General features: G+C 57.7%; 1 protein-coding gene across 3 annotated transcripts; it reads right to left on the bottom strand.

The window, feature by feature from the left end:
• Window positions 1-6,938: 6,938 nt before the first annotated feature.
• Window positions 6,939-10,216, bottom strand: TMEM125 (transmembrane protein 125). Of its 3 annotated transcripts, none has more exons than XM_067725781.1 (3): window positions 10,099-10,216; window positions 8,643-8,792; window positions 6,939-8,401 (listed from the first exon to the last, which is right to left on the bottom strand). In XM_067725781.1, exon 3 carries the CDS (start codon window positions 8,257-8,259, stop codon window positions 7,600-7,602), a length of 660 nt encoding a protein of 219 aa, XP_067581882.1. In that variant the 5' UTR covers window positions 8,260-8,401; window positions 8,643-8,792; window positions 10,099-10,216; the 3' UTR covers window positions 6,939-7,599. The 3 variants fall into 3 exon arrangements, with proteins under 3 accessions (XP_067581882.1, XP_067581884.1, XP_067581883.1); XM_067725783.1 differs by lacking the exon at window positions 10,099-10,216 and adding an exon at window positions 9,207-9,275; XM_067725782.1 differs by lacking the exon at window positions 10,099-10,216 and adding an exon at window positions 9,022-9,157.
• Between the last annotated feature and the right edge of the window lie 1,397 nt (window positions 10,217-11,613).

The following is an 11,613-nucleotide window of genomic DNA, read 5'->3' as shown; positions in this document are numbered from 1 at the left end:
GCTAAATAAATATTTGTTGACTTTGTAGAATTCCCGTGGGCTGACAGGCGAGTGGATGAAAGGTGAGGGTGTGGAGTCTACTGTGGAAGACTTTATCAAGAACCTTGGCAGAGAGAAGGACAGAGTCATGGTTGCTGGGGGGGAGTTTTGGGCAAGGGAGGCGGTTTCAAGACGGCAGAGACTTGAGTTAAGCTTCTTTGGTTGCAAGCAATGGAAAGGACTTTTGGGGGTGAATTAAAGGGACAGCTGACTCAGGAGGGCAGGAAGCAGGTGGTCCCAGCCGCCTGAGGTCAGGCATGGGACCTCTAGTGCTTTGTCATTTATCGGCACTTATGAGGCTCCATGCCTGGGACTTCCAAACTCTTGATTCTGGGTCTCAAGTATTCAGGTGCTAGAATCTGATTGGTCCAGCTTGAGTCAAGTATCTACTACTGTGGGGCTTCCCTGGTGGCGCAGTGGTTGAGAATCCACCTGCCAATGCAGGGGACACGGGTTCAAGCCTTGGTCCAGGAAGATCCCGCATGCCGCGGGGCAACTAAGCCCGTGCGCCACAACTACTGAGCCTGCGTGCCGCGGCTGCTGAAGCCCGCATGCCTGGAGCCTGTGCTTCACAAGAGAGGCCACCGCAATGAGAAGCCCACGCACCGCAACCAGAGGCAAACCCACGCACAGCAACAAAGACCCAACAAAGCCAAAAAAAAAAAAAAAAAAAGTATCTACTACTGGTGCAACCAGTTCTGACCAGTGGGGGCAGGCTCCTGTAGTCCACTTGTGATTTGGGGAGCCCACCTGTTTGTTCCAGGTCAGTCCCAGCCAGAAAAGGGGAAGTCGTCGGGAACCAGGCAGCCACTCACATGTGTCCACCGGATGCAGAGTTAGCCTTTGAGGAAAGAGCCAGTGGAGAGAGAAAGTGATGGCTGACTAATATAGGGGGGTGCTTGAGGAAGAGGCAGGGGGTCCAGGAGGGTTGCAGTGTAGGGTCCAGGTTGCCCGCGCCAGGGATGAAGCTGAAGAGGGGGATGCCGTGCGTGGGGATGGATTGCAGTGGAGAGACCCAGACATGACTGAGGTGTGGTACAGGGAACAGAGAGATTCCAGAGGTGTGACAGAGGCAGGGTCACATCTGGAAGGGATGGGGGCGGATGGCAGGGGTGGTTGACAGAACTTTCGGCTGCTGGACGTGGGGAGTAGGGAATCAACGAAGCCACCCTGGTTTCTGACTGGCTGGCTGGGCACTTGAGGAAGAGCAGGTTTTGGGGGAGTGAGGGTTCAATGACGGACACGGGATTTCCAGGGGAGAGATGCCTGGGGCAGCTGGATTCACAGGGCGAAGGCTGGTCTGTAGATGTGGGCTTGGGAATCATTGACAGTAGGTTCCCTGAGTCCCCGGGAGTGAATCAGATCACCAGGGAGGGGTTGGGGTAGCGGAGACGCTGAAGACTGAGCAGGGAAACACTGGCGGAGGAGGGTTCATATGCAGAGGAGCACGTGGCAGGAGAGCTTGGCGAGAAGCCGCCAGGGAGGAGGGGAGCCCAACCCCAGCCATTGTTCCTCAGTCCCAAGACAGCTGACACCCTCGCAGGCCCGGGAAGGCCCTGTGTGGGCCCCAGCCCGAGACCCCGCAGGGGAGGCTGAGTAGCAGAGTGTGTCCTGGCCTCCGGGGGAGGAGCTGCTGGGAACCCAGGTGGGTCTGTCCCCTGCCCTCATGTGTTCCCAAGGTCCACCTGGAGGGGCTGCCCTGCCTGAAGTTCGGGGCTAGGAAAGAGCTCGGCCGTCCCCATTTTCACATCTTCTAGGGGACTTGAGTCAGAACCTCTGAGGGATGCAGGAGGAGGTAAGGGCCCAACCCCAGATTAGAAGTCACTTTTCTGAGCCCAGCACCAAGAAGGGTTGGCAGGGAAGGCTTCCTCTCAGAACCAGCTGTGGGTGGCAGGAAACTTGGACCCTGAGAGCGGCCCTGCTGGATTCCCCTGAGGAATGGTTCCCACTGAGCTCCGCATGGCTGGCCCCAGGCACGAAGAGGGAGCACCACCTGGGTCCACAGGTTCAAAGGCCCGGGGATGCTGGAACTGCTGGGAGGCCTGGCTCTCCTCTGGCTTCACACCCTGATCCCAGCCCATCTCTGCCCCCGGCCCTGCACCCTGTCCTTACCCCTCAGCGGATGGCATCACCTTCTCTTCCCAGGGAGCCCCAACCCAGACCTGACTGCAGAGGACAGCCTAGCTTCCTGGCTGCCTCATCCTGCTGCCCCCAGAGTAAGGCCACATCCATGGTCCTTGTGTGGAGGCCAAAGACAGGGGTCACACAAGCCACGGACATGAAGTTGAAGAAGCCCAGCGGAGCAGTAAACTGAGTTCAGAGCACAGACTATCTGGATTCAAATCCCAGTTCTGCCATCTACCTGCTGTGTGACCTTGGGCAAGTTACTTACCTCCTCAGCGCTCCAATTTCTTCTCAGTAAAATGAGGATGATAATAGTCCTTGCCTCGCATCGTTTTAGAAGGATTGAATGAGTGCCGTGTGAAGTAGAGCCGAGCAAGCATCTGCAGGTATCAGCCGTGTCTGTATGGGCACCGCTGGCGCAACTGCTTCCCGGGACAGGTGACCAGTCTTAATCCTGAAGGAGGAGCTTGCCGTGCCTCCTCCTCCTCCTCCTCTCCAGGCTGGGATTTGAACTTCTCTGTTTCCCAGGACTCAGGTCAGAAGATCCAGTTCAGAACAGCAAAGGACTTGAATTGGAAGTTCTGATGCCATAGAATACAAAAATCACGACAGCAATAACAATAATAATACTGATGTGTTAGCACTTCCTGACAACCTCCCTGCTGGGCAGGCATCCCATTTTATAGACTGAGAAGTTGAGGCTCAAACATGTTAACTGCAACTTGCCTGGTTCACTCAGCAATAACGCCCTCATCTCACCTCTAAGTCATGATCAAACAGACCCAGCGAAGGAATCTCCTGGTAGCTGGACTTGTTCCCACCCTGCCTGGGCTGGAGCCCCTCTGCCCCGTGTGAATGGGGGCCAGGCAGTTCCAGGTTTGGGAGAGCAGGCTGTGAGGGTAGAAGTGGTATGTCCCATCCCTGGCTGGGGAGGGGACCAGAGTGGGCCGGTCTCTGCCATGCCCAGGGCAGTCTCACATGTCCCGGGGAGCAGTCCAGAAGGCAACCCAGTCAGTGTGCAAGAGCTGAGCTTGTGTTGGTCCCCCGAGGCCCGGAGGAAGCTCCTCGAGGGGGGCCTGAGGTCTCAGGTGGGGTGTGACTGGATATGATGGAAGGACCGCCTGGACTGGAACACATTTGGAAATTTCAGGAACATGTTCTTCCAGGATCCAGCATCCAGGTGGCCCAGGAGGAACATGTGGCAGGTGTCTCTCCCTCCACCTCGCCTGCTGCCCAGTGGGAGCTTCTAGGAGATCCAGACCTCTCTGTGCCGTCTCCAACAGCTCCTCTTGTCTTTTCCCCCAACATCAGTTTAGATTACAGGGCCCTTTATGTCAGCCTCCCTCTTGCTAGTATCCTCAGCTTACCTGCCCTGTCATGTCACCATCACACACTCCAGGTGACACTCCAACCTGAGGCCTGCATCCCGCCCTCCGTGTGCTGTGGAGGAATGCCCCCCTCATCGCCCCCCTTGCCCAGGCCGTGCTTGTGCTTCCGTTCCTGCCTGTTCTCCAGCCTCCCGCGGGCTCTCAAAGCCTTCAGCAACCTCGCTGTTTTCTTGGTCATTCTCCGCAGCAGCTCCTTAAAATGGCCTCTGCCTCACAGAGAGAGTAGTTGTCAGTTTCCTGCTACAAAACCCACAAACCTTCCTGTCCACATTCTTCCTTCTCTCCTATCAAAATAGCATTGTGAGCCCAACCCTCCACTGTGGGCTCGATCCACCCTCCCCGCCTCCCCGCTCAGGGACTTAAAGACTGGCCTCTTCTCTGCCTTGTGTCTTCCACTTCTCTTTCAGTCATCATGGACCCATCACATCGGTCCCATCCTAAAACTCCTGCAGGTAGTTAGTCACAAAGACCTGTCGGTCCCACCTTCTGAGCATCCGTCGAACCTGTCCTGTCTGACTCTGTCCCAGCAGCCACCCCCACCCTTGTCCGAGCCGCGTCATCTCGCATCTGGAGGTGGCATCAATCCACCAACTGATTTCCCTGCCTCCATTTTTACCCCTTCCAATTAATTCTAATTGTCTTAAAATACAATTCCGGCCAGGCCATCCCTCTCCTTACAATCCTTCACTGGATTCCTCTTGGCCTTAAGAAACTGTACTACCTGCTAGGGAGCCTCTGAAACCCGGGAGGGGCCCAGGGATCCCCCCAGCTTCACCCTTGCCTCTGGCCAGCTGATACTCCATGTTCCCACCACCCAAACCTTCTGTGGTTCCTCGAAGGAACCAATTCTTTTGTCTCTGGGCCCTTCTGCGATTCCTTCTTTCTGGGATTCTCTTCCCAACCTTCTTGACCAGCTGCTTCTCATCCCTCAGGGGCCAGCTGAGATGGCATTTCTGGGGCTGTTTGGTCATTTTTTTTTTTTTTCCTGCGAAGACCAATCCCAGCTTCACACTGCAGCCAGCGAGTCCCCAATCCTATTCTGCTCAGAGTACCCCCCTAATTAAAATCTTTCCATGTTTCTCAGTGTCCCGAGGACAAAGTCCAAATTCCTCAGCTGGGCTGACAAGACCGTTTGACAGACAGGAGTAAAGGAGGCGTGATTTCGCAGGAGCAAGGTGGAGGCTTCCCACCCCACGACCCTTATTTTCTCATGGCGAGCGAGGGAGGCCAAGTCGTCTGCAGAGAGCAGTGTTGGGGGCTGTGAGGGGGTGATGTTGTGGTGTGAAGGGAATGGAGAGAACGTGAGGGCGCTGTGGGAGCAGCAGCTGGCCAGGGAAACAGTGTAACTGGTAAGCTGAGTTTCAGACCTGGTTGAGGTTGGTGATGGGGAATCACGGTGACACCAGGCTGCCCGGCTGTGCAGATCTCTCTCGTAGCTGGTCGGTGTGAGGGTTTATCCACGGAGGGGATTTTGCTGGGAAGGTGGGACCAAAGGTCAGGGGGCTAAGTTGTTGAGGACTCTGTCAAGGAGTGGGTGACATGATGGGCACAGGATCTGAGCCAGATGGGAGATGAAAACAGAATGGGCTGCTTTAGAGGGACAGAGAGAGAGCAGAGGGGCCAGCGGATGACTGGTTGCCATGGGGACCAAGATGGGGTTTAGTGCACAGCTTTGAGCACACCGGCTGGAGGTGGGAGGTTGTGGGGGTCAGCTTTAGTGAATCAGGAAGTATTAGCATTTCCGCCCCACCTGGGCCTCCACCCAGCTCCTACCATCCTTCTCATGTTGTAGTTGGGTGTGTACATGCCGACTTCCACTGCCCTTTGGAATAGGTCCACAGTGTCCTCTGTGGGCACTAACCATGCTCTTCATCTGGCATCCTTCCCGGGAGAGCCTGACATGGGCCTGGCCTACAGTAGCTGCTCATCTAGACATTTTCCTGTGTAACTCTTCCCTCCCCCCCAATTTTCTGTGTTTCTGTTTTCCTTTAGTTTCTTAAAAGAAATATCGTGAAAGAGTCTAACCCTGTCTTAGCTGAAAAGAAACAGGATTTATCCCTGTTTAACAGGAGGAAGAGGCATTCTGTGGTCCTCTAATGGCCCAGGAATTGGGTGATAGTGAGAGCTCCCTCTTGGGAGCCTGGGAAGAATGAGAATTTCTAGAGAAGACAGTGCGGGGCCTCAGGAGGGAAAGATTCAGGGCCAAGAGCGGACAATGGGCTAACTTCCCTACCCTTCCCAGTTATAGGTGGGTCTCACCAAGCCGAGTCCTTCATCCGCCCATCCACACCTTACTATGTGCCCAGGCCCGTGCCAGGACCCCCCGTGGTGGAGTCACGACAATGGTGCAGCGTGGCTGGCTCGTGGGTGTGTTGAGGAAAGAGGGAGGCCTGTCGTGTTGGGGAGTCTGCACACTAGCCTGCAAAAGCAAGGCGGAACCTCGGCACCTGAGGTCTCTAACCTGGATGCTGGGTGGAGGGTGAGACGGGGACCTAGTTCAGGGTAGAGAGGAGAGGGGCTCACATTTGAATATGTGGAGTCTGAGGTGCACGGAATTCCCAGCCTGGGAATTCTCCCTCTCAGGCCTGGCAACACCCTTTCCCTCATCCATTGGCTTAGTGTTTTCTCCGGGAAACTGCCTTGATCTTGGCAAGCCGAAAGCAATTTTCTCCTGTCAGAGCCTCTGTAGCTCCACATTGAACACCTGTTAGGCAACACGTTTGTCTGGCTTCCCGGCCTCTCTTGGTGTCCCCCGTGGGGCTTCCTATAATCTTCATTTTGTGAAGCAGCCAGTGATGAAACAGTAACTGGCGCTCTTGGGCGTTCCTCCAGTGGACCTCTGTCCTTGTCACACAGGAAGTGCCCCTGCATCCAGAAAGGGAGAGCGCTTCCAGGGCTGACCCCAAGCAGGCAGGTACTCTCATGCCGAAGCGGGCGTCCAACACCCCTCCCGTGCCTGGAAACCCAGAGGCAGGTCAGCCGGTGCTGCAACTACACAGAACAGGATGTTCTGGTTTCAGAGGTGGGGTTAGGAGTTGCAGCCTCCAGAGAAACCAGGCGATAAAACCCCAATACTTCAGGCTTCATCTGGAGCCAGCACATAAGCAAATGAGGACTCACCACCCTCCCTGCCCACAACACCCTCTCCCTGGGACCAGAGACGCACTACCTTCCTGAGGTTAAGCATCCCCTCATCCCGTCTCCCCTCCGGCTTCCTAGTACCTATGAGGAGAGACCACAGGTCTGGCTGAGGATACCTTCAAGGCACCTTAGGTCAGCCTGAGGTAGGCGCGATGTGTTCCCTTTGGGAGGGTGGCCGGGGGTGGGGAAGCAGGGGGAGGGGAGGGGAGGTCTCTTGGCGAGATGGTGAGATAAAGACAACACCACTAACAGCAGTCACCACTTTTATTGCACATCTGCCGTGTGCCCGGTCCTTCTATACGTAAATAATATCATTTGATCCTAACAGTTGACGACCGTGACCATGACGCTCAAGAAACCAGGGCTCAGAGAGGTTAAGCCACTTGCCCAAGGCCCCCACCTGGTGAGTGGTAGAGGGGGGGACTGCAGCCCAGGCCTGTCATGCCGGAGCCTGTGTTCTGTCCACTCTATCACCATTCAGTCTCCCTGATAAAAGGGTTCACTGGCGCAGTCTCTGGGGCAGGCCGCCGCCTCTCCTGGGGAAATCCCTGACAGGTGTTACAGGGCAGAGTTGCCTTTGAGGGGTGTTAGGGATGGGGGCCAGGGATCTTCAGGGATCCCAGACCCTTCTCTGCCTAGAGGCCCCGGACACAGACAGGCAGACTGACGGTTCCACGAGCTCCAAGGAGAAGCAGTTCCCTCCTTGTGACGTGGGTGTGTGGGTGCAAATCGGCCCCTCATCACAGTCACACAGTCACTCAGAGGGCTGAGCAGTCCTGGGGACACCCATGCAGTCACTCTCCCCTTGGTGCGTGTGCACACACGTGTGTGCACACACCCTCACTCGCGCCCGGGCACGGCTCTGTGGAGGCTGAGGCAGGTCACGGGAAGGAGGGCCCGGGCTCCGTCAGATGAGGCTGGCGATGCTGGACGTGGTCTCACGATGCTGGCCAGCGGACAACCGTCCTGAGATGCTGAAGACGCTGCCATTCCCACTGTGGTCACTGCGGGCGGAGGGGGCGGCCGCACGGGTAGGGGGACAGTGTCCGCTCACGGCCACCTGATACAGCAGCAGGCCCAGCAGCAAGAGCGCACCTGAGGCAGCCAGGGTGACGCCCACGAACAGCATGGCGGCCAGCGGCCGGGCGGGGGCAGGGGCAGCGGCCAGCCCTGCCAGCGTCAAGCCGGTGACCAGCAGCGCCAGGCCGCTGAGCAGCACCACCAGGGCGTCGGCCCCGCCGCCGCTGCGGAGCAGAGCCACGTGGCGGGGCTGGCGGATGCAGTTCATGTCCTGCACGGCCGAGCTCATCAGCTGCTTAACCAGGACCAGCAGGGCCAGCAGGCAGAGCACTGTGCCCACCGCCAGACGCCACTCGCCCGAGCGGCTGCTGGTGGAGGACAGCAGGGCCACGCCACCCGCCCCACAGCCCGCCACGAGGCCCACAGCCACGGCGAAGCAGAGCGCTGAGCGCCGCGGCTGCTGGGACCACCACAGCTCCACCTGCTCCGCCAGCACATCCGGTGGCAGCCCCCGGCCCGGCGGGGCCCAAGCCTCTCCCTCAGACATGGCTGATCCGGCACGAGTAAGGGCAGAGGGCCGCGTCAGGGGGCAGAGGTACGGATCATGGCCTGGAGCCCCCACTACCTGCGCGGCGGCCGGAGGCCCAGAGTCCTGTTCCTCGCACGGTCCAGGGGATGGTCACCATCACCTGCAGGGGGGAGAATCACACTTGCCATCTCCCTGGCCCATCTGCCCCTTATGGTCTCTCCTGGGAGCCTCGGGGGGTGGTCCCTGGGAATCTTCCCATGTCCCCTGCAACCAACACCCCCCCAGGGAAACCTCCTCCCTAGCACTGCCCCCTCGGGAATGCCTCTCCAGAGATCTCAGGAGAGCTCCCTCCACCCAAAGCATCCTCACCCACCCAGGGAACCCCCTGCCCAGCCCCTGACCTCTCTGGCTCGGGCTGTCTCAGTTGCCTGTCCCATCCCGGCTGGCCGAGGGAGCTGGTGCCACGGTGGACGATGGGACTGGATGGAGACCCAGAGATAAAGCCTCATTCAGGATCCGACTCACATGGCCTCAGCTGTCACCGCTGGCTCCTGCGGGGAGGGTTGTGGGGAGGGAGGGGGCTTATGACTTAACCCTTCTGCAACCAGCTGCCTGACCCTGAATCTTCTCTCTTTGGGCTGCGACTCCTTCTCCGCGAGTCAGGATCTGACCCCCAATACCCCATCCCACCTCACAGGCATGGCTGCTGGTTCCCAAATCCCTCTCTCTCTCAAACCCAGATCTCCCTCCCAAGCTCCAAGACCCATAGGCAATTGTCACCTTGATGTCCCACAGGCACCTCTGATGCAACGGCTTCCAACCCAAGCTCGTCATCTTACCGCAAGCCCACTCCTCCTCTTGTGTCCCTCCCTTGTACGTGTCACCTCTAAACATGTCTCCTTCCCACTCCCTGCCCTCGTCCTCCTGCTTCTGCATTTCAACCTCCCTCCCCCCAACTTCCTCACCGGTCTTCCTGCTTCCCCCACTCTTCTCCCTCTCACCGCACTCCCATGCCATCCTCCTCCACGATTTCTCTAAAGTGGTACAAAGGGAAGGAGGGCTTTGGACTGGACCCCCAGCTGCAGTCCCTGCCACGGTGGGTATGTGGACGAGGGACCTCGCAGTGGTTCCTCATTGAACACATCCTCCAGAGGCCAGTCAGCATGACTCCCACTGGGCAAAGTATAGCAGCCCGGCCCCTGCCCTCAGGGAGCCCCAGTTTATAGCAGGTGTGTTCCTGTGATGAGTGCTGGCTGTAGGTTAGTCAGAAGAGGGGCTTGGGGGAGGTCAGAGAAGCCCCCAGCAAGTTCACCTCTTGGAGCTCAGGACCCTTATCTGAAAAGTGAGGATGATAACTTTTATCTTGAGAGGTGGGGGCATTAACATCTCCAGGTCAGAATTCCAATGGGAATAGATGCCCAGAGCATGCTTAGATGCCCAGAGCATGCTTTCTGAATAAAAGAACACAACATTCTCTCCTCCCGTTTAGGACGGGACTCCTGCTTTATATATAGGACACAGGTCCTGGATCATTCGGGACTATGACTTCATGGCTGTACGTGGGTTACACCACTGATGAGGTATCCGTCCTCCACAATCCCTCAGCAGGGGTTGCCCCGCACACGAGGTAGGATGGGCAGCTGCAGATGCCCCCAAGGGAGGTGGGGGAGGGGCCGAGGGAGGGGCCCTGGAATCAGTCCCAGCATTCCCCAGGGCTGTGACTTCACGGATCTGAAAGTGCTTGCACAGGTGTGCCGGGACCATGGAGCCAGGCTGGGGGTGGGGTGGAGGCTCTCAGGGGAAAAGCCAGAGGGAGACGGTGAATGGTGGGGGTAGGGGGGACCACGGGGCACTCACAAGAAGCCTGGAGGTGCTGGATCCGATCTGAGCAGGCAGGGCGGGCAGGTGGGGCGCTCCAGCTCTGTTTCCGGGGAGGCGCTTCACCTGCCTGACCTGCACCTGGGTGAGCTCAGGCGGGGGTGGGGGGTAGGGGGGAGGATCAACAGGTGTTTCCAAGGCAGGGCCTGAGACGATTGGCTGACGTGGCGCTGCTCCTTCTGCTGGGCTGAGGCATTCCTGGGAAGGGAGGGGCTTCTGTCCCTTGCTGTTAGGGCATGAAGACAATTTCCAGACCCAGGCAGCAGTAGGAATGTTGTCCATCTGCCCCAGAGCCCGGACCCGAGCCCATCCCCCAGCTCCAACCCAATTTAGCTTTAGTTCCAGCCTTAAACCCAACCCCAGCCCCAGCTGCAGTTTCAAACCCTAACTAGGACTCCTAGCTCCAACCGAGGCCCCTACCCCACATCTCAGCCCCAACCCTGAATCTCAAATCCCAACCCTGACCCCCCAGCCCCATTTCTAAATCCAATTCCAGTCCCAGCCCGAGATCCCAACCCCAAATCTGGCTTGAAACCTCAGCTCCAAATGCTGGAATTAGATCTTAGATGGCAGCCTCATCCTTGGCCCCAACCTTGACCCGTGTTCCTGAATCCAGCCCCCAAATCCCGACTCCAAGCTCAAATCCTGCCTCAGCCCCACACTCCAACACCAGCTGGCCCCCAAGCCCAGCCCCAGTACCTCCATCCCTTGGCGCTTTCCCCTGGGCCGGAGCCCCACAAGCCCCTTGCCCATTCTCCTTCAGAGCCTCAAGGGCCTGACCAAGGGAGGTTTGCCCCACGTTTTGGCCCCCCTGAGGAGGCAGGATTTGAGTGCACAGGGAGGAGGGGGTAAAGGCTTTTCAGGTGGGAAACAGGAGCTCCCTAGCTTAAAACACTTGCAGAATAAACACTTCGGGATAAATGCCATATTCCTTCACAAGGCTCACAGAACCCCTGCTATCCACCGCAGGCCAGTCATTTGCCCCTGGCCCCTGCCCTCCAGCCGGAATGCCTGTCTTTCAGTTATGTATGCTCTGCACTGCTCTGCCCTTCCGCTTGGTTTTTGAACTCATAGTTCTCTCTTCCTGGGATATTTACCACGCCCCACCCCCAGCCTTGGTCTGGCTAACTCAACTTCTTCAACTGAGATGTCACCTCCTCCAGGAAGCCCTCCTTGACCTCTAGGCTGGTTCAGGTTCCTCTTTGGGGCACCTATGGCCCCCATGCTTCCCCCACAACTGCTCTTACTGCATGTGCTGTGATTGCCCTATTTATTCACCTGTCATCCCCCACTAGATGTGTGGTTCCCAGTGGGTGCAGGTTTAGTGCCTGTTTTGCCAACCCTCGTGACCTCAGCAGCCAGCACTGTGCCTGGCACATGGGAAGTATGCAGTAAACGTGTTGAATGAATGAACTGTGAACTGCCAGATGTGGGGCTACGCAGGGAGCTTGGGAGATGTAGCTGGAAAGGCAAGTTTGGCTCAGGTGGCTCAGG

Source organism: Pseudorca crassidens, chromosome 2 (assembly GCF_039906515.1).
Source record: "Pseudorca crassidens isolate mPseCra1 chromosome 2, mPseCra1.hap1, whole genome shotgun sequence".
NCBI classification, from domain to species: domain Eukaryota; kingdom Metazoa; phylum Chordata; class Mammalia; order Artiodactyla; family Delphinidae; genus Pseudorca; species Pseudorca crassidens.
The sequence above is the reverse complement of the archived record's forward strand: the minus strand, read 5'-3'. Positions and strand labels throughout refer to the sequence as shown.

Excerpts from the sequence above, each read along its gene's own strand:
- TMEM125 (XM_067725781.1), bottom strand. The coding sequence starts at position 8,259 with ATGTCTGAGGGAGAGGCTTGGGCCCCGCCGGGCCGGGGGCTGCCACCG.